General features: G+C 32.8%; 2 protein-coding genes across 2 annotated transcripts; both read right to left on the bottom strand.

Annotated features, from left to right (window-relative positions):
• Positions 1-3,972: 3,972 nt before the first annotated feature.
• LOC128540948 (uromodulin-like) lies at positions 3,973-4,895 on the bottom strand. The gene is made up of 3 exons (XM_053510964.1): positions 4,629-4,895; positions 4,288-4,453; positions 3,973-4,180 (listed from the first exon to the last, which is right to left on the bottom strand). Exons 1-3 carry the CDS (start codon positions 4,823-4,825, stop codon positions 4,103-4,105), a joined length of 441 nt encoding a protein of 146 aa, XP_053366939.1. The 5' UTR covers positions 4,826-4,895; the 3' UTR covers positions 3,973-4,102.
• A 106-nt stretch (positions 4,896-5,001) lies between these two features.
• LOC128540947 (alpha-tectorin-like) lies at positions 5,002-21,066 on the bottom strand. Its single transcript, XM_053510963.1, has 21 exons — positions 20,982-21,066; positions 19,841-19,897; positions 16,745-16,777; positions 16,464-16,511; positions 15,495-15,536; positions 15,102-15,128; positions 14,872-14,898; positions 13,077-13,103; positions 12,946-12,963; positions 12,639-12,656; positions 11,906-12,027; positions 8,823-9,095; positions 8,645-8,746; positions 8,389-8,515; positions 8,068-8,204; positions 7,586-7,861; positions 7,206-7,304; positions 6,988-7,105; positions 6,578-6,688; positions 5,601-5,782; positions 5,002-5,316 (listed from the first exon to the last, which is right to left on the bottom strand). Exons 2-21 carry the CDS (start codon positions 19,884-19,886, stop codon positions 5,017-5,019), a joined length of 2,133 nt encoding a protein of 710 aa, XP_053366938.1. The 5' UTR covers positions 19,887-19,897; positions 20,982-21,066; the 3' UTR covers positions 5,002-5,016.
• Positions 21,067-22,782: the final 1,716 nt, after the last annotated feature.

Raw genomic sequence — 22,782 nt, 5'->3', positions numbered from 1 at the left:
ATGTAGTCGAAAGGTGAGAAGAATAAACCATGGAAGTAGGGGACAGTCCTGTATAGCTCATAAGTTAATATTCATATTTTTACATATTCCACAATAAAGTATTAGCTATGTTAATCTCCAGGGGCCAGGGTTAAATCTCTAAGAGCGTTCAATGGAAAGCTAGTGCTCTAGGGTATATAATGCCTTTTACCACAAGTAGCACAGCTCTCATAAGTAGTGACCTTAATTAGTGGTTAGAGATGGATTTGGGAATTCAAAAGCTAGTTGCCTCTGTTGCTTGACTTGGGCAAGATTGAAACAACAAAAAACAATTTAGGGTTCCTAAGAAGAAATAATTAAGCAGACAAAGTGTTGTTTTGATTTTAATTTTATTTTCCTGCTGAAAGTCCTCACTGTATATGTATATATTCTATATTAAAGAAAAGTTGCCAACAGAGATGGCACAATTTATTTTTAGGTGACTTCAGAATAAATTTATAAGACCACTTGAGACATATACAGTACAATGGTGTCCTAAAATATTAAGATAACATATGCTTTAAGATAGTATAGAGATAAAATATGACTTAGTTTTACCATAATGTATCTTGCTGAGGAGTTGTGCTAATTAGAATCAGATAGTTTAGTTAATACATGGGAAAATATATGGCGAAACTTGTAGTATTTCAGAATACTTTTAGAAGCCACGGTGTCCTGCTCTGCAAAAAAAGGAAATTACTCAAACTAGGAAATTCCCAAGAAAATTCTTCTGTGTCAAATTTCTGTGCATGAGCTTCATGAAGCAGTCAAGCAAGCATGGGTAAGTCTAGCGTCTCTTTGACCCTTTGACCTCCCAGTTCCAGCAGGTTTTGAAGAACAAAGACCTTCGGTATTTAGTATGAAGTCCTTTGTTCTTCAAAACCTGCTGAATCTGGCAGGTCAAAGAGTCAAAAAGACTCAATCATGCATTATTTAATAACCCTCTGGGGTTGCATTTTTTTTTATAATAGCAAAATGAAATTTTTTTAACACATAGGTGTAGTACATCATTTGAATAAGGAATTATGTTTATTTTTATATAAACAAAATATCAACAAAAAATGTGTTTTTGTAAAATTAAGAAAATGAACAGGGTTCACTTTCAGATGTCTCTGTCCCCATGAGATTTTTGTGAAATGTGTTGCTAAAATTAATTGAAACTCAGCAAACACTTGGCAAACCAACATGGGAAATACAGCTACTGTATATAAAGCTTAAAGTGTCTAATTTTAAATAAAGCATGTTAAATTGAAAACAACTATTCTCATTTCATATAATCTGTATATTCAAAAAGAGGCACAGTCTTTCCATCCTAATTTATTATCTGATAATGACCTTAGAAAAGTCAGACCCACATACCTTCTTAGGGTAAACAGTTTGGGGGATCTATTGTAAATACAGTACAAGGCCACAGCCCCCAGGCAAAGCCTTTTGTAACGACTTCCAGTGGCTTGGGTACTGTAATGATGGGGCTTGACCATGGACTTGTTAACTCCTCTATGATGCCCTGTCATAGCATACTGTCCACCTCAGCAATGATGGCGTGACAACAGGTCCATAAGGATGCTGGCAAATGATTAAAATTTAATAAATCAAAAAGGTATACATTAACTGATAGAAAAGACCATTTGACATTCAAATCAACAAAAAACTACATGAACAGGTCAATAAAATCAAAGGTAAATCCAAACCAGAAAACTTAAGTGAATTAGACAGACAAACAAAAAAAAAGACTACCTAAAACATACAACAATTAAATAAGTTACAGGCACAGGGGGAACTCACAAGATCTCAAAATATAACAAGACAACAAACAGGGCCAATTAAATAACTATCATAAAAGATATTAAGGAAAAAATAAATCAATTCTAAAAAGAAAATCCAAGCCATATATTGTATGTAAGGACAAACATCTTATCGAACCAGAGCTATTGACATTTGATGTACAATAATGAGTTAAAAAAACAAAACAAAACAAAACATGGGTTAAATGTTGTTTAGACAGATGATCAGGTTCATTAGCTGACAATTTTATTTGTATAAAGAATAAACTGTTATTAAGCCTATCACTGCTTGTATCTGTTTATTGGTATTGTTTTAATAAAAAGTTACATTTAAAAACATCAAACTCACAGATTCTTTTGAACACAGAATTGAGTTAATGAAAGTGTTAATGAAAGTGTGTGCCCACAGCAAAACAACTAAACCACAACCTTCAGAAAGACCTTTTATTTGGGGTAAAGGGACTGATGTGCCTAACTAGTTTTCAGCTGAGCCTCTGTTTCACTAAATAATCCATGACTTTGCATGAATATGTAAGTCCCAGTAACACCTCACTCAGGATTCCTACTGAGGTCTTAGTTGTTCTTAGGTGTTATAGTTGTACCTATACGTTCTGATTCCTCACATGAAAACAGGCTTCACTGAGGCCGGGAAGAGAAACAAAATAACCATGATTTCTGAAATATTCATTGACATGCAATTCTTATGCACACAAAAAAAATTCACAGCAAGAACAGGATATACTGTAGTATACTACGACTGAAACAAAGCAGCACTCATTGGCGCACCCCCACCCGTTGCACATGGCAGCGTTTATGAAGTGCATATATTTTCGTGTTCTGTTGTTTTTATTGTTGTTGTTGTTGTTGTTGTTGTTGTTGTTGTTGTTTGTTTGTTTGTTTGTTTTTGTAATCGGAGTGTATTGCCTTAAAAAAGGTTAAAAAAAATCCTGACAGATAAGTGTTTCACTTATCAGTGTGCACACGCGTACAGAACGGAAAGACTGTTTTATCGGAAAAATAAACAATTCAATTAAATTCAATTTTATTTGTATAGCTCTTTTAACGATTTACATCATCACAAAGCAGCTTTACACAATCAAAAGAATTAAGTTTGTATGAAACAAGACACTCGATTAAGCAACACACTAATAAAAGTAGCGACACACTGCTGTAAAGTAAAAAAAAATTTGCCTGCACTTTACCTTTGAAAAGAAATCATGACAGAGCAGTGTTTCTGTGTAGAGCAGAGAAAAAAGTGTGTGTGTGTGTCTGTGAAAGCGAAAGTAGGAGGGGTCTGTGAGTATGTGTGTGTGTGTGTGTGTGTGTGTGTGTGGCACGGTGTCCAATGACACGCATGCACACAGACACAAATAGCTGGCTGACACGGAGAGAGAAAATGGATTTTTAACCACTCTAGTGAGACTTGCTTTTGCTTTGTTCATCACGCGCGCTGTACACACACACACATACTGTACAGACACAAAATAAAATATGTTTTACACACACACGTGGTCACAGTGTTATAGTAAACAGTACACATGAGCACAGATGTTCATTATACCAGTAAGAGACGTGCACTATGACCCAGCAGGGGAGACGATTACCTACAATTCCGCAGTGCAAGAGAGGGAAAAACGTTGGCTCAGTTGTGATTACGTGACGCTTGGCGTTAAAACAAGAAGTGCATGCGTTATACATGATACTTGGTGCTCGTAAACCAAGACTTGTTTGTTTTCCAAGCCAAAATTTGCAAACCGTGTTACTTGCAATCCAAGGTTTCACTACTGTGTATACATAACAATGTAATTGATAAATAGTTAATGCTCTTTGAATGAAATCTGAAAGTCGAGATGTCAATAACAGTATGACTGAAATTTTCAAATCAACTCTGGGAGGAAAAGTTTAATTAATTGATTAATTATTTAACTAATTAATTTATTTATTAATTTATTAATTCATTTATTTTATGATTGCATATCTTTCAATGTGCAGTTTGAACACAATATTAATAATAATAATAATAATAATAATAATAACACTAAGAATAAAATGCTGTAGAGATTTATTGTGACTGATTACATAGAGAAATTTAAAGAATATAGAGTATATTACTTTTTTTATTGCATGAGTATAAAAAATTCAATTTAAGCATGCAACTTAAAGGATATATATCATTTCTGAAATTAAATTTTGTGATAACTTGCCTATATAATGATTTATTTTCGATGCAATGCAACACTTTCATTAATTATAGAATAAACAAAACATATTTAGTTTCATTTGTTTCAACTGGAAACATATTAAAATCCCATTGAAATTTCAGCTGAGTCGTAGAAATCTGATGATCGTCGTCTTCTGGAAGGATTTCCATCACATGTCTGAGAAAGATGTAAGGGGAGATGTTGCATAAATAATTCATATATAACTTAATTCCATTTTTTTTCAACATTCCATTTTTTCAAGTGTCTTTTGTGGGGAAACTTACCTGAGCACAGTTGCCTGAATCCGCCAGACAGATATGGACCTGGCAGTGCAGGTAGATGAGGTTATTAGGGAAGCCAGTAAAGGTGAACATCTTGAATGAAAAGTGGCTGGATGTTGAGGCACCATTCTGCAACACCTCAACCGTGCCATCATCAGGGTTTGGACACCTAAATAGAGAATTAAAAATATTGCATTCATCTACACAATATTTATTTATTTTTTTTTGTTTTCACTGATTAATGAGATTTGTCTATGGCAATTATAATTACATTTACAGTACAACCTTTGTAACGTGATAATTGTGAAGGGTCTGAAAGTCACAGACACATTTTTTTCTCTTACTCATTAACGATCAGATTCCAGTAGATCGGATAGTCAATCTGACTGATGGGTGTGGCCCAGCAGCGGTCCAGCACAAGGGCAATCTGACTGCTGTTAAACTGATCCACATGCACAGCGATGTAGAGCTGTTGGTTCACTTCTAGGGTCACATTGCCATAGTATGGCTCTTGGAATGTAGAATCGGGATATGGCAGCATGGTGACCTGGTAAAAGCCCTCAGTAAATATCTCCTTGTTAGTGATACTGTAAATAGAACAAATAAAGTATAAAGATAGAAGCAAAAATTATTAAATAATTAAAAACTGTAAATAATAAAAACTTCAATAATGCAACTATGAAAAGGTAATTTATAATAATTTCAAATTAAAATAAAAAGCAACCAAATTGCTTATAAAATGTTAAATGATAACAAATACATAAAACTAAAATAGAAAGGGAAAAAAAGATAGTGAAAAAGAGAATCCGGTATGTGCCAAAAACACAAAGTCACCCATTTAAATGTAAGTAAAAAAGGAAAAAAAATATATATATACCCTCCCCTGGCATGGATCTCCATGGGCATAGAGATGCTCTGGATGAGTGGGTACACACAGGAAAAGTCAATGTTGAGCCCACCAACATGACTGATTACACTTTTCCTCTCGGATGTTCCAACACTGTTTTTATAGATGATGTTTGTGCCATTATTCTAAAGGGGGGGAAAAAAATCAGGAAATCGTAGGAAAATTTTCAGGACTGAGTTGTTACTGTTGTGTTATATAATTACATCTGAAAACTCTAACTTATTAATATCTAATAGTTAAAGCAGCCAACTGACAATATACTTACACAAAAACTGATTAATCAATAAACTAAGTGGTCTACAATATGTGATTAAAGAGCATAAAACACAATTCATAAGTCACACGAAATATGTCAAATCCAGGTATGAGTACGTAAGTTTAAATGTGTAAAATAATACTTGTTTAATACCGTCAGATTTGTGCCACATAAGTAGCCATTGCCATAGCTGAACACCAGCCTGTCATACTGGATCTGCCCTTTGCAGCTTGGGTCATTAAGGTGAAGAGAATCTTCAGAATATCCGGCCTCAAAGAGCTGACAGCGAGACAGAGACAGCGATCCGCTACTGCCTGAACATGTTTCATAAGCATCTGAAAATGTAGCCAGAAATACAGTATATAACAGTCAGAAAACAGTGAAATTACTTCCACAAACTACGCAATGGACTACTCACAGTATTTCATCTGTAATTGGAAAAATTTACAAAATTAGAAATATTTACAATATAATATTTACAATGCAATAAATATACCTGATAGCAGTTGGTTTTATATCATTAAAGATGCAGCAATCATCTATAAAATATCTCTTGTCTAATAAAACTGGTAAAAACTCAAAACCCAGTACTTGTTGCTTTTCTGACTGACATATTGAATCCATCCAACTATGTTATTATTATTAAGTCTAAATTTTACATCAATGAAAAGAGATATTAATGTGAATTTTAATAATGCACTATAAGGAATAGTCTGAAAAACAAAATGAGACATGCCCAGGTCAGTTTATGCAAAGTTGGATAACTCTAATAAATGGAAAATCTCTAATCAACACTCAGTCCTTATGTCCACACTGATGATCTGAGATTATCTTATGTTTGTTAATGATCAGCACCAGGATATTAAGTGGTTCTACACTATGTTGCAAAAAACAGCATTTGTCTTTAATTTTGTTGAAAGCTGTTGTACATTAGCATGCTTCGCTAAAATCTGAGACAAATTGATTACAGTGTGGTAATTTGTTTGTGAGTTCAAATCTTAGCACTGCCTATCTGCCACTGATTGTCCCATAAAGCCCTTAATGCTCAACTGCTCTGTTGTATAAATGGAATAAATGTAAGTCACTCTGTATAAGAGTTCCTGCCAAATAGCATAAATATAAACGTATACCAAAAGTGTCTGGGTTGGGCTTTCCATTGTACATCGAACAGGCACAGCCGTAAACTCCATTTTTCTTAGTACAAACTTCATCCCAAACACAGTTCAAGGATTGACAGGGTGCTACAAGAAAGACAAACAGAAACACATAATTACACAACAGTTTTTATTACTGAACACTCATACTATACTAATTAACTAACAACCAGGCTTGCTCAATTCAATTCCATGGAATAACTGTCATAAGAAATCAATAAACCATGATGTTGTGCGCTATTATTTAAAAATACTCTGAACCTAAAGTTTCAGCTTTATCTCAGACAGTTACTGTAATGAGCTCTTACTATAAAACCATTTACAAGATGTAGTCCATAAATATGAATCTACACAAAAACAAAAAGAGATAATGACAGAATAATTACATGTAGCGACTTGGAAAGACCAGCGACCAGGAATTTGGACGTTAGTAGTTGAAGAGAGGTTAAAGGTGTCTGTTACTGAAATGAAATAGGAGCTGCCGTCCTCTGCCTCATAGCCAGCCTTTAAAGAGTAACCAAGTTAGCCAGCAGGATAAATTTTATTTATTTTCCAATGGCTATATGTTACAACATTGGAAAAAATGTAGATGTATTCCTCTTACCCGCCAGTACTGATCAGCTGAAGAAACCTGTGCATAGTTCAGCATGATGTAGGAGTCTCCTGCAGTTCCAGAAACCAGGACTGCTTGGAACGTTGCATTCTTAAACAGCCAAATAAAAAAAATAAAAAAATGTTAATTATGATTGTGAGTGATGAGTGTGATTGTTGTGTTTATTTCCTCTAAATGAATTTCAACATATCGTAAAATTTTAGATGTGAAAAACAAAACTCACATACAACAATAAATTTAATGTGTGACAAAATACAAGTTAAAAGAAGTTAATCATGAGTAAAGATTTTATGACATTCTATTTTAAGATAAATAAATGACAAGTTTTGAAACAAAACTAAGAAAAGTGATTATTTTGAACATGTTCTCACCCCGGAGTTGGCAAATGACATTACTTCCCATGTGGCTATAAACAGCCATGAAGCTGAAAAGTAATAATTATCCGCTGGGAACATATTATTGATGTCTTGTGTCGCACGTGACAAAAGAGGACCACCGGTGACTTCCTGATAGATGACTTTCTCAGTGGGAACAGTTTTAAAGTTAGTCCAGAGAGCAGCAATGATGTTTTCATCAATTTCTTCTGAGGAATCAGGACTGGGCTCGTCAAGTGGTTTAGAAAAACTCAGTACACCATTCTTATTCACCTAAAACAGTAATATGTTGTAAAGGAAACAGCAGAACAACAATAATAATAAAATAATAATAATAATAATAATAATAATAATAATAATAATAATAATAATGAAGTATGCAATTTTAAATTATTCTTAAAACCTCTTATGATTGCAGATATGTAAAAGTATCTTTAATTATTTTATTGTTATTATTATAAATAAGGCAGATTTCTTACATATATTGTGGATTGATAGGTTTCAAAGTAATGGAATGCCTGCTGAAGCGTTATCTGAGGCGAATTTCCATCATTAGCAAAAATGTCCACTTCTGTACCATGCCAGAATGGATAGAAAAAATCAGGAACAGGGGGACCTGTAAAATAAAGGGAGATGAGTATTGCTGTACTGTATATAACACTAATGTAAATATATTGTTAATATTAATTTGCCCTCCCCTGTTTTGCTTCTATATCCTATTAATACATCTGCATTATAATTGATGTACAGTGCACATTACACTGTCAACCCAAAGTACTGTAACAAAAGGAAATAATGACCTGTAGATCTCCTGGGAACTGGAAAAGCCCAGCGACCAGGGATATGGACGTTACTAGAGTAAGACAGCTGAGAGGACTCGTTTACTGGAATGATGACAAAGTCAGTGTTTTTCACATCATACCCAGCCTGAAAAATATAAATTATTACTTATAATTAATAAGTACACCCAGCTCTATGTCCATAAGAAATACGTTAGGTGTGAATCTGTGCATAATGTTTGGCTAAAGTGTGTTGATAATCAAAAAAAGCTCTTACCAGCCAATAAGGGAAGGAAATAGAAGCAATGGGACCATAGTTCATCAGCATGAAAGAGTGTGCCTTATCATCTGAGATCAGGACAAGTTGAAACGTTGCACCCTGACAGACAAGGAATACACTACTAATATTGTGTGCTTTGTGGTCTAAAGACTTTTGTATTTGTATTGACTCTTACCAGAAAAGAAGACATTTCAAGTGGAACATTTTCCCAAGTGGAGACAAAGACCCAGGAAGCAGAATAGTGAAAACCAGGGAACATCCTGTTAATTGCCTCTGTAGCTATATGTAAAAGAGGGCCTTCTGTTGCTTGCTCGTAGGTCCATTTTCCTCCACTGTCAGCATCCAGATCAGTCCACAGTGGAGCGATGACATCTTTGCCAAGTTGTGGATCGGGGACTTCGTCATCAATATTTGGAGCATAAAAAGCCACGTAACCATCCATACTCAGCTGGGAAAGAAAATATATGAATTATTAACCTGAAAGCAGAGAATATGTAAAAAATGCAATTACAATTCGGCTAGCATTTTTCTTGAAGTGTAAGTGTAGAACCTTTATGCTACATTCCTAAGCACTGAATACATTTCTTTAAAGAAAAAGTATAAACATTACCCTCGTCACCATTAGCAGCTTGTTTTTACTTATTCTTGGGAAAAATTCTTTAAGAGACACACAATACTTATAAATGTGTAAGCAAATGTGAAGAAGACACGTAATGATTGATCATTATGATAATGATTGACAATGATTGATGTGTAATGATTGATCGTTCATGTCATTATTGAACACACTCATTCAACATTGCAAATGGAAAAAGTAAGTGAGTTTCTACAGAGTTTCAGCTGATGTACAGACATTCCCACATTATCCCAAATAATTTTTTGATACTCTTGTGTATAGATCTATGGTTGCAAGCTGGCCAGGCCTTGATGCAGTAAAGCAGACTCAAATCATGATGTTTCCTCCACAATACTTTAGAATGATGTAATAATGATGATACTGTAGCAGTGCACTATTCACACCAGATGTAGCGCTCTGTGTTTTTTTCCACTTAGTTTAATCTTAATTAAAAACATTTTGTCAATGCCACTTTGGAGTGTCAGTGTGGTCTTTTGGAACTTTAGGCATATAGGCATATGGCTTCCTTTATGGTGTCCTGAAATGGACACTATACTTTTTCAATGTTTTACGTACCGTAGACTCATAAACACAGATTTTGTTTCTTTACTTGATTGATGAGTCTTTGTTGTGCTCTTCAGATCACAATTCAGGGACAATCATATAATTTTGATTTTTTTTTTACAAACTTAATTCTTTTGATTGTGGAAAGCTGCTTTGTGATGATGTAAATCGTTAAAAGCGCTATACAAATAAAATTGAATTGAATTGAATTGAATTTTAATTGGGTGCCCATTTTATTGTGAATAGCCACAGACCCAAAGTGTCTTCTTTTGCAAGAAACCGACAATTCTTGACCATAGAGCTTTTGAAAGCTCTTTTTGGCGAGTCATGGCTCAAATAACATCTGACTCCAATTAGCTTTTTTGAGGTCATTAACACAAGGATTCACATATTTTTTCCACTAGCGCTAGGAGATTTTTATGGTTGTTCTTAATGAAGATCAGAACTTTTTATTATTATTTTAGGCACATTATATATGTCAATACCTAAACTTAAACGCAGATTAGATCACATTTTTGAAACCCTAATGCAGAAAACCATAACACTCCAAAAAGTTCCCATACTTTTTCTTGTCACTGTATGTAAATATATTGAAAATATCTGGGCGTTTTAATTCACACTGACAGCATCAAAATTGTATTATATAGTTAAAAATGCAACTAAAAGCTAAAAGTTATTTCATATCCCAAGAGGTAAATGGGTAGCAGCTAACTACTGACAGGAAAGTTGCCTTTTCTAAAAGCCAAAGAAAACTTCATTAGCTTTTCCTTGATTAGCTTGAAAAGTGGTTTAGGTTTAAACGGCTAATGGCTAACCTACCCCTTCTAGATTACATGATAGCAGTAAACTGCTACCCGTTAGCCTTTTAAGACATGAGGGCATATTTGCTTTGATTTGCTTGTTTACATCCTGGCCATTACACAATGGTTATAGATTTTTCTCTTGTTTTTAAATGTTAATACAGACTAAAGACACATTTACTGTAAATGTCTAAAAATTACAAAAAATCTAATTTTACATTAGTCAAATTTTCACAAACAGCGAAATAACAATAAAATAAATAATAAATAAATAATCCAAGAAAAAATCCAGGAAGTCCCACGAGACTACAAAAAATTTTACTCTATTTTACAGGGAGCATTGTTTCACTTGACTTAAATAAAATGCATAATAAAAGCCTCAAAAAAAATCTTGAATGTAATAGCTGCTGTAATTTATAGTAGTCTATTGGAATAAATGTAACTCCACTGTAAATATACATAATTTTAACTTTTTGATAGCAGATTCCAGCCAGGAACCTACTCTACCCTAAACTTTTAAAGCTCACAAGGAAAGTGTGTTTAACTATTTTATGGTTTTTATTTTTATTTTTATCTTTGTCTGTTAGTATATTTATAAATTTTTTTAATCTATTTATTTATGAAATTTTAACACTTTAAAAAAAAAACTTTCAGTTTTTAACAGTTGCACTGCATTATACAGAGGTTTGTCGCAAACTCAGACAATTCGATTGTTCATTTGGCTTAAGAGTAACATTCTGTACTGTATAATATGGTATAATTATACATCAATTAAATCAGTACTGGCAGTGCTTAAATAGCTCAAATAATCTTAGTAAAACCATTCCTATTAATTTACAGGAAAAAAAACATTAAATGGACTCTTTTACAGTGCTTTTTTCTCATAAAAGCTGAATAATAATAATAATAATAATAATAATAATAATAATAATAAGGCAGAAAAAAGGAAGAGTAAGATAAAGGAGAAGAACAGCAGTTAAATTAATCATCAATGCTTGCAGATTTCACTAATGTAAAAAAGAACCTCATTAAATCAAAACAAACGTAAACTAAATAAATAATAGATTTATAATAATGCACACACAAAGTGAAAAATAAAACATGCACTACTTGCTAAAATTTGCTAATAATGCAAAAAAAAAAAAAATCCCCTGTAGATTTTATTTGAACTATGTAATGATAATTTTGTAAATCTTATTAAAATTTTTATAAGGCATGTGATAATATTTTTACTCATATGAAGATTCGATCTAACTGATTTCTTCTTTTCAAACTTACATAAAACTGATGGTATATTTGTCCAGCATACAAGAATGGTTTCTGCAGCAGAACTGTTACATACTCTCCATCAAAGAGAGCAGGTTGTATTGCATCACGTCCAACGGGGAAAAAAGGTGATTCTAGGACAAATAATAATAATAATAATAATAATAATAATAATAATAATAATAATAATAAATGTTAATCATTCTAGGCGGACAATTTTGCTCAAGGAATGGCACTGACCCTCTTTGTTTAATGTCCTAGATTAGTCATTTAAAGACAAGAATTTAAGTTTTAATGTATGCTAAAGTTTACTTGGTAATATAGTTGTCATATAAACTTTACTTTAAGTGAGGAAGACAGAAAGGGAGAGTGGAAAACAAATTAAATTATGATCCAAAATAAATAATTTGTTGGCATAAAAATTAGATAAAATAGATGAAATGTTTAAATATTAAAATTTCACTTTAAGTTTACTGTTTCTGTTGTATTTTTGATCAATGTTACTTGATATAAATATTAATTCATTATTATAGCACTACTGTTTCATGGTTCACTAACATACTTCCACATGTGACAAGCGGTATCAATTTTCTTCGTTCTTGAGTATACTAGTGAAGTATGAAATAATAAAGTGACAGATTTAGAATGGCTTTTATGGTCACACATTTAAACAGGATTAAATATGTTAAAAGGTTATACAGTATAACAGGTGAACATAATGTTAGGAAATTTAGACAAATTCTACCTGGTGGTGGACCATCCCCTAATATTAGAGGGAGAGAGAGAGAGAGAGAGAGAGAGAGAGAGAATAATTTACATGCCATATCCTTTTATCAATAGACTTACAGTACAAGCCAGGCTTACAAGCATAAGAACAAGCCTATTTACACTAGCATGTGACATTATATCATTGAATATGCAAATTAAGTGTCAAATCCATGGATGACTACAATGTTGACCAATTCAAACTCATTCAGAATGTAAAAGGATGCTATAATAGGTGAAAATAATGTACTTATGTAAATAAAGTACTGTATATAAATAAACATTACCTGATTCTCCACTTTCCCCTATTTTCCCATCATCATTAGAAAGAGAGAGAGAGAGAGAGAGAGAGAAAATTAATTAACTATAACTCATTTTGAAGGATGATAGGTTGAAAATTTTAATAATTAACATTTACCTGATGTTGACGATTCTCCACTTTCTCCTATATATATATAAAAAAAGAGAGAAAGAGAGAGAGAGAGAGAAAGAGAAAGAGTGTTATAATAATTAATTAACTAGTAATTATCCACTTACAGTGGAACCTCGAATTACGAGTAACACGGTTTACGAGTGTTCCGGAAGACGAGCAAAGATTTTTTATAAATTTTGACGTAAAAAATGAGCGTTGTTGTGGTTTACGAGCTCCGAGTATCATGTATGACGCATGCGCTTATTGTTTTGACACCGAGCGTTGCGTCATCACAACTGAGCCAACGGTTTTTCTCTCTCTTCTCTCTCTTGTGCTGCGGGTATTCATCTCCCCTGCTGGGTCTTAGTGCTCGTCTCTTACTGGTATAATCAACATCTGTGCACGCGTGTACTGTTTACTTTAACACTGTGACTACGTGTGTGTGAAACATATTTTATTATGTGTTCGGAAGCGCGTGTGTACAGCGCGTGTACTGATTCTTATAACACACGTGTGTGCGTGCGAGTAAGGCAAAAGAAATTCTCAATACAGAGGTTAAAAATCTATTTTCTCCCTCATCACGGTGTGTATGTGTGTGCGCGCGCGCGCGCGAGATAATAAGACACTGTGCCGGCTGTGTGTGTGTGTGTGTGTGTGCGTGTGTGTGTGTGTGTTTGTGTGAAACCCTCATTCACAAACACACACACACATGCGAGCACAGAAATGAAGGCAAGAGACACACTCTGCTCTCCGAAGAAACTCTGTCGCAAATCTTTTCAGAGGTGAGCTACTGGGTCATTTGTTTGTTTGTTTATTTTACTTTACAGCAGTGATTGTTAGTTTGCGTTCACACGAGTGTCTTTGGCGATGTTTATTGCTTTTTTTTTTTTTTAGATAAAACAGTGTATTGGGAGAGAGATGTTGATTTATGACCTCTGTTTACGGAAGTGTAGTTCAGTGCGGGAGTTGCATTGTGGGTAATGCAGTCCGGTGTGTGTGAACGCGAATGTGAGATTTAAGTTAGGATATTGAGCCTAAGTTTTGTTTTAGTTGGATTTAAGTGCAGGATCCACCTGAAAGTTTGTAATATTATCTGACAATGCAGAAAATAAAAGAACGGGCATCGAGCAGTTTGTCCATCTCATCATTACACGAGCATGAATTAACGGGCTGTTATGCTGTCGCGAGCAACATTAAAATAAAGTGGAGGAGCTTTAATAATTTATACCAGAACAACAGTCTTTCCGTTAATATGTGTGTGTGTGAGTGTGTTTAAATGAGAGAAGAAAGTTTTAATGTGTAAGATGAGGAAAGGGAGACAGGAGGGGCTGAAAGAGTCTCCACTTACTCTAGCCTCACACACACACACACACACACACACACACACACACACACATACACAGAGCCTGCATGCACAAAGGAAAACGCTTATCTGCCAGGATTTATTTTTAACTTTTTTGAAAGGTAACATGCAGGTTAATTTGTTTTATTTTTACTTAATATTTTGTATTAATCATTTTTATGTATTTATTTTTTGGAGCTGTAAAACGAATAATTTAAGTTTCCATTATTTCTTATAGGAAAATTAAATTTGGTTTACGAGTGTTTTGGAATACGAACCCACTTCCGGAACGAATTATGCTCATATTTCGAGGTTCCACTGTACTTGACAAAGCAAAACCCAAGGATGGCTATGATGCTTATACATTTACATATGTTTAAATAAACTAAACAACAATATAATAGTTAACATTATTAATAGACAGTATAATGTTCACATATTAAAATAGTTAAACTTTGCCTGATGTTGATGTTTCTCCGCTTTCTCCTAGTGCACAATTGCATAATATTATACAATAGGAAAGAGAAAAAGGGGGGGGGGGTGTAAATAGTAATAATTAGTTCAACTATTGCTGGTATGATTCTACAATATAATAACGGCTATGATGCCCACAGGTTTAAATAGAATTCAATGTGTTAAAGAGTGATAGGTGGAAATAATGTTCAAACATTTAAATAGTTAACAATCACCTGATGCTGATGAATCTCCACTTTCTCCTGTAGATAGAGAGAGAGAGAGAGAGAGAGAGAGAGAGAGAGAGAGAGAAGAAAATTAATCATATTTGAGATGAATGTGTATTCATTGTGTTGCACCATTGTTTTGTAACACCAAATGAATGATAACATAGCTTATAAAAAAGGAGAAATATCTAAGAAACATATTATGTAATTTTACTTTATTGTTCAGAAAGAAGTCCATTGATATTTAAATATAAATAGTTTACTCAATGGTTATTATATACGTATATACAGTAGTGTGGCTATGACGTTTACACATTTAAATATTATTTCGTGTGTTAAAGAATACAACATAGATAAAATAGGTAGAAATCATTTTCACACAGTTTTATGTTTACACTTTACCTGATGTTGAAGATTCTCCACTCAGCTCTTTTATCCCATCTCCTAATAATAAAGGGAATGGGCAATTGATAATATTTAGCATCTCTTCATATAACAGCCCTACTGTTACATGACACTGAAATTTTATAAAAAGAGTGAAACTTTCATACACTTCAGGGAAAATTAGCAAACTCGCAAAGCTGAATCTGTAACTTAGCATAATATACCTGCGTTCAAATCTTATTTAGCACAATAAATATATTTTATGAAAACAAGTTAGAATGTTTTAATTTACTTTTATTTACTGCAAAGTTCAGATTGGTTAATATACACTAAAAACTAGGACTTCGCTTAAACAAAAACCTAGAACTAAAACCACCCTACCTGGCTGTGATATTTTACACAGTAAATATTTCACTTTGGTCTAGTTGTTGGATCTTTACATTAGACAATATTAAGGATATAAGTTAGGTGAATTCAGTTCGCAATCAGATACCAGTTTTTAAAATTGCCATTATGCTTCTGTGCGAAAGTTGAAATTAAATCTGTAAATACTTTACATGCAGATGTTACGTTATCAGAGTTTAAGCTGCTGAAGCATTCCACAAGAGCAAATATGTAGTAAAGAATTACACAGTTATAAATACATGGGTAAGATTCTCCTCTTTGCTTTATTGGTCCATCATCAATTATGGATAGAGAGAACAGGGGGATGAAAATTGAATGATATTTATTATAAATATTCTTCAGTTATTTTGCACCACTGTTTAATGACACCAAGGTTTTATGAGAAAACCAATTTTGGACATCACCATCAATAAATTTTTTTACTTTTAGTGTTCCAGATTTTATGTATTACAAAAGGGGAAAAAAGCTATTATTTATCGCCTCCATTTTTAAGAATCTAATAACTGTGTGATTAACTTGTGTGGGTAGCTTGTGGTTAAGAAACATTTTAGATTTCACATTAATTTTATAGCTAAAACTTACCTGGCAATAATATGTGTGGCCTCGAAATTTTAGGTGGTCGTCCATGTACTAATATGAGAGAGAGAGTGAGAGTGAGAGGCATGAACGATATGGCCCTCTTCCACATTTTATTTTACCTTTAGTCAGGTGATATTGGATAATTCAATATTTTAAATATAATGTTTAGATATCAAATTATGCATGATGCACTAGAGCAATGGGTATAATTTGTATACACATGAGAACAATTTTACGTGATAAATGATGATGGATATTTAGAATTTAATGTACTAAGACTTTACCTTTAATTACTCCACTCTGGACTTTTTCTAAGCCTTATTGGGCAGAGAGAGAGATAGAGGGGGGGGGGGGAGAGAGAGAGAGAGAGAGAGAGAGAGAGAGAGTTTTATTTATTTACCACCAAGTCAACGTTCTATTTAACTATTTCCTCATTTACAGTATCAATGATGTTTACTCAAGAGAATAAAAAGTATGATAAGTATATTAAATCCCAGCATGCCAAGCATACTTAAATGTACTTGCAACCAGACTAATGACTAGTATACTTGAAGTTTGCTATTTTAGAACAACTAATTTTGTACAAAGTGCATTTAAATTGGAATTTATTTGTATAAAAGCACAATTTTAAGTGTATTAAGTATTCTTTTTGTCTGCTAAAGTGGAACAACTTAAAGTATACGTAGTACACTTAAATTATATGGCTGTGAGTGTACTAACGTACATACATGACAGCCATTAAAATTAAAGTACATATTTTATGTATTTAGTACTGTACATTACAGCAATTTTTACTGTGTTACAAATGCATGATTACTTTACTATAAGCATAATCTTATTGAAGCAGTAGCATGCTGTTATACTTCTGGCCAATTACAAATACTAAAAAAATACACTTTGTGGTTAATACAAATATACTTTATTATATCATACAGTACATGCAATCTAAGGATAATTTACAAATGCTGAATTCATTTTCTACACTATAAAGTGTATAAAATAAAACATGACATTAATAATTATGAGGCAAATTTTATTCATGAGTGCAACATATTTAATTTGCACAAGGTTACAAAAAAACAGGACTGTAGTTTGTGTTCAACAAAATGGCAGGTTGTCTCACCAACTTAAACAAAAATATAAATTGTTGTCTGAACAAGGACAGACATTATTATAAGAATATACTGTACAGGTACAGTTTTAGGTTAAATCTGGTGTGTTGGCCCTAGCTGTTACACAGAGACTGAAAACAGGCCGAGAGCTACGGAGCCATTATACCAGAAGTAAAGATAAGATTAAACAGCAACACATTAGACAATATATTCTATAATTTAAACTTTATACTTAATTACAGACTACCTAACAAAAACCATGAAATTTACCTTATGCACACTTTTATTATGCAAATAAAATGATAACTATATAAACTAATGCGTGAAATGATGCAGCTTCCAGCCATGAATTCAAACTTGAAGCAGAGAACTGGGGAGCCAATCAGAAAACAGAGAGTCCAAATCTGCCCTGCTCAAATTTACGATTGGTTGGTGTTGCCCCTACTCTAGTCTCTGGTTGGCTGGAATAGTTGCAGGGTTATAATGCTGCTGCAGTTCGTCCAAGTGTACAGTAGCTTAATGATATAGAGCGCACAAAAAGGTACACATAAATTGAACATCTTGAACACGCAAAAGTGAGTTTCAGTTTGAAAGTTTTTTTCTAAATAGATGCTATTGTTAATAACTGATGGAGGTTTGGGGCTGTATACACACACATTTTTGAGGGGTTTAAAACGAATTAGTCCGAGCAGACCTACATGAAAGGTGAGAAGTGAGTAACTGAGCGCGCTGTCGCGGTGTATATACTGTACAACACACGTTTATCAACCTTTTGATAAAAACGCTGCCTTCTGTAAAGTGAAAGTACTTTACAAAAGACAAACTGCTTTATTTCAGTCATGAATTCACAATCACATCACATTCCAGCTATTATTTCCAGCCGTGGTTAAATAATGTATAAAATAATTATTAAATGCTGGACACAAACAGCAAATATGATGATTATTATAAAATGCCAGAAGAAGCTCGTGGTCATAAAATAATATTTACTTAATAATATAATATATATAGTTCATTCATGTCTTCTGATGATGTCGACACATTTTTTTACGTTTTAAATAAGACATGTTGGCATATTCACGAATCAGGACATTCGCATAGTTAAGACTATCAGATAGCCTACTATCAGGAAATTAAATTAATTTCAACACCATGTAAACCGAGACATTGCCATGTCTTTTACTGTTTTGTCCCTGTTAAAACATTACAAAAAATATATAAGAAACTTATTATAATACATAATACAATTATTTTGTAGTATGTTTAAAGTTTAATTTCAAAAATTGGTTAAAGCATGATGTTGGTAAACTTTTTAGATATTAAGTGATGGTACAACTTAAATTTGCGAAGATTTGAATATATTTGTAAAACACTAAAGTGTAATTTTTTTCACTAGCGTATACATCAAAGCTATTTATAAAAATGGTAGTGAACTCTGTTCTATTCTAACAGTTAAATATATATATATATTACAAATACACACACACACACATACACACACGCACACACACACGTACACACACATGTACACATAGTACTGTGTTTCTAAAAAATGTTTCTACTTTCCAAAAATATTATAAAAAGCTGTTAACTGTTATAAAAGTTGTTATAAGCAGTTATTATGGAAACAATAATTGGTGTGATCACCCATTGCTTAATATTTACAAAAATACAAATTGTATCGGAAATTAGTAGCTAGGTTTACTGAACATTCAGGCCGTCCTACTTTGTACCGTACTCTTTTTTATATGTACTGTATGCAAGACTCAGAAGTTAATGTAAAGTAAATGTAATTAAATTAAATTATTTAACAATTTAACAATTTTTATCTGAAAAGTTTCCTTTTATGTTTTTTACATAATATGCTACTTTCGCTTCTGGGCGAGGGGTACAATTTTTTTCTGTAAGATTTAAAATTTTTGTTAAAATACTTTTAATGTTTGGAATTTTTTTTTTTTAGAATTATGACATTATAAAATAAACACGTATAACACATTTAGTACAAAAATGTAGAATTGAGAAAACAAATCACCAAAAAAAAAAACTAAAATAGAAGGTGTGTCAAAACCCTTGACTGGTGTTTTATACAGTATAGTGTTTGATCCACAGTCAGAAACACCTGCTCATTCATGTCATTATCTTGACATCTCACATCAATCATCATAAAAATGTTTTTGTGTAAAAAACTGTCACTTGGTTGGCAACAGATGGGCTGGTTTAAAAATTTCAGAAACTGCTGCCATCTAAAGGAGACATTTACAGACTTACTTATAAAGAGCAAAGCCACCAGACACAGCAGAAGTGGAGACCCCATGTTGAAGAGATCTGAATTTTAAACAAACAAATGAACAAAAATAAATAAATACACATTTAACTAATAACCATAAAGGAAAAAGATAAATACATGAATACATATAAAACATTACAAAATATAATACAACATACACAATCATCCACATCAGCTCAAGTGCACAGTGCAACTAATTTAAAATGATTTAGTCAGTCAATGTTAATGCATGAGATTATTTTAGAATTTTAAACACGTAATAGTTTTTTAAGGTTATTTAATTATATGACCAATTTCGACCCTATCAACATCCCATAATTGTAGACCTGCTGCCTGGCTGTGTGTGATAATGTCACTTTAATAGTGGATACTAAGATGAGAGCGGAAACATCACCTGATGTGCTGAACAGCAACTTTCATTATAAAAATGGATGTTTGAATAAAACCAAAGTTGTGTACCTTCAAAATGAAATCTTTTCACAAGAATACATTAAATTTAAGCAACTTAAAAAGGCTGTGAAAGTGAGACAGTTGGCAGAAGCACTTGTATTGCACCTACTGGAGACCACTGGACATCAGTTAGTCACCATAACTACCTCGGTGTAACAGAGCATCTAACGAACATCTAGTAACAAATGGCAACTGAAATCTATCACTTTGGGTGGGTTAAAGAGCAGAAGAAAGACTTTCTCCTGAAGCATGTGCTATTCTATCACCCTAGCTGAGTTATTAAAAAGTATATAAAAAGGATAACAGACATGGTTACTAATATGATTATTTCTGCAAGGAGTTTACTATTTAAAAGATTCTATTTAAACATTTGTCAAATGGTAGCCCTTAAAGTTCAAGATAGGTTAACAAACGCAAGTGCTAATCAGCTTTGGTTTATTTATTAATGAAGACAATCCATGTCAAAATAGTCCATTAAAAAAACAAATAACATAAATGTATTATTTTAATTAGTTTTATTATTATAATTTTTCTTTCTTTTTTTTTAAATAAATTTTAAAAAGCAAAAGCAAAGCTAATGGTCTAAAATACAAATATGATTTATCTTGACTATATAAAAACAGTTAAAACTTTAATAATAGTTAATAGTTAAAAATATGATTATCAGCTTACCAGCATGCAGACCTCTTGTATTATGCTTGACGAGTGTTTGTGCAGGCGTCTATATGGGAAGAGACTAACTGCATTTTTGACATTGTTAAAAAAAAAAAAAAAAAGATGCAATATGTAGCTGTCAAGCAAGACTAACTTGATGGTTCAGATACTCCACTTTGTATTTATAAACCTGAGTCACTGACGTGTGGTTGTAGTCAGTGATATGATAGGAAATGTAGTTACGGCTGGGAATTTCCTTATCATAAGCCTATATAAACCATTCAAATCATCAATCTAAATATTGTTTGCAGACACTAAACATTTTACACAAAAATCTTGATTCTGAGTAAGTAAGGTTTTTTTTAAAAAGGTCATTTAAGTGTTTAAATGTAAACAAAAAAAGTGTCTGAAAGCAAAACAATCTAAATATATAGAGTATTCTATAAACAAGGGTAGTTTTATTTAAGATTAAAACTGAATATAAAAAAAAAAAAAAATTGTCCGATAGCCATGTAGTGCTGAATATGAAATATATAACGTATATAATTGACGACTTCTAAATTACATCTAACTAAGCTTCCAATAGTACAAACATGAATAATTTTAATGAAAAGTACTTTTCATCATTTTAAAAATATATATTTGATCCCATTCACACAGTACTTCAGGTGCTAACAGCTGCCACACACACTCAGACACTGATTCCTACATTTGCACCAGGTGTTGCATTGCACTCCACTCTATCCTATGGGTCTCACTACAGCGAAGGCACATTTCAGCATGTCCCCCTTCTTAACTTTGATAATCGACATGCCATACGTCATTAAAAAGTTACACAGATTATTTCAGTCACATTAAATTTATCTTAGCTTTAGACTAGCTGACCAGGCCTACACTAAACACATATTTCTGTATATGGCTAATTCAAAGTAAAATGGACACCGACCAGAAACGCCCCTGCCCTCTGGACCTGACTAAGTCATCCTGGTCATCCCCGTTTCTGGCTCGGTGCTGAGGATGGCCCTAGGTGGTACTGTATGTAGCAAATATACTTTGTACTAGAAACAAAATGTAATAAGTGCAGAAGTCTGTCTGAGAAAAATTAATTATAGGATTTATTGATTTCATGTCAAATTATGTCACTGATATTATTTTGTGTATGTGTAGGCAAATATGTGTGTATTTTTTTTTATTAAAAGTTTTTTGTCCTATTATTAATGTGGAAAAATATTTTTACAAAAAATCCTTTATGGAAGGATTAATGGGATTTTTTTTTATTAGCAACCAAATTAATATTTGTATTAGTTAACCAAATGATCATATTTGTACCTGGCTATACAGAAGACTGCTTAAGATGAAATGAACTAACAGGCTTGATAGAGTAACAGGTAAAAGTTACAGTTCATGAGGGCAAATGGGTGATTTAAAGGCATATGGAGACATCTAGTGACAGTAAATAGAGTTGGAAGGAGTAAGACAAAAACAAAGTGTACATTTTTTGTATGTATTTATTTGTCATTGTTAGTAAATTGCTGTGATATATAATTTTTTTTTAAAACATGAGGTTGCATTGCTACAGAAAAATAATTAATTACTGGATGGCATTACAAGTCTTTTTTTTTTTTTTTTTCTTACATTTTTTCCCAAAACATGCCTTTAATATGAGCCCATATACAACATATAGTGATATTATAATTTATTGCCTGTAGTACCATTCAAAAAGTTAGATACTTTAACTTCAGTGGTCTTTCCTGATCCTTTCTAACCTCTATAACAATGTCATAGGCATCCAAAATATGCAATAATCTTCTTTAAACAG

This window comes from Clarias gariepinus, chromosome 14, assembly GCF_024256425.1.
Source record: "Clarias gariepinus isolate MV-2021 ecotype Netherlands chromosome 14, CGAR_prim_01v2, whole genome shotgun sequence".
NCBI classification, from domain to species: domain Eukaryota; kingdom Metazoa; phylum Chordata; class Actinopteri; order Siluriformes; family Clariidae; genus Clarias; species Clarias gariepinus.
The sequence above is the reverse complement of the archived record's forward strand: the minus strand, read 5'-3'. Positions and strand labels throughout refer to the sequence as shown.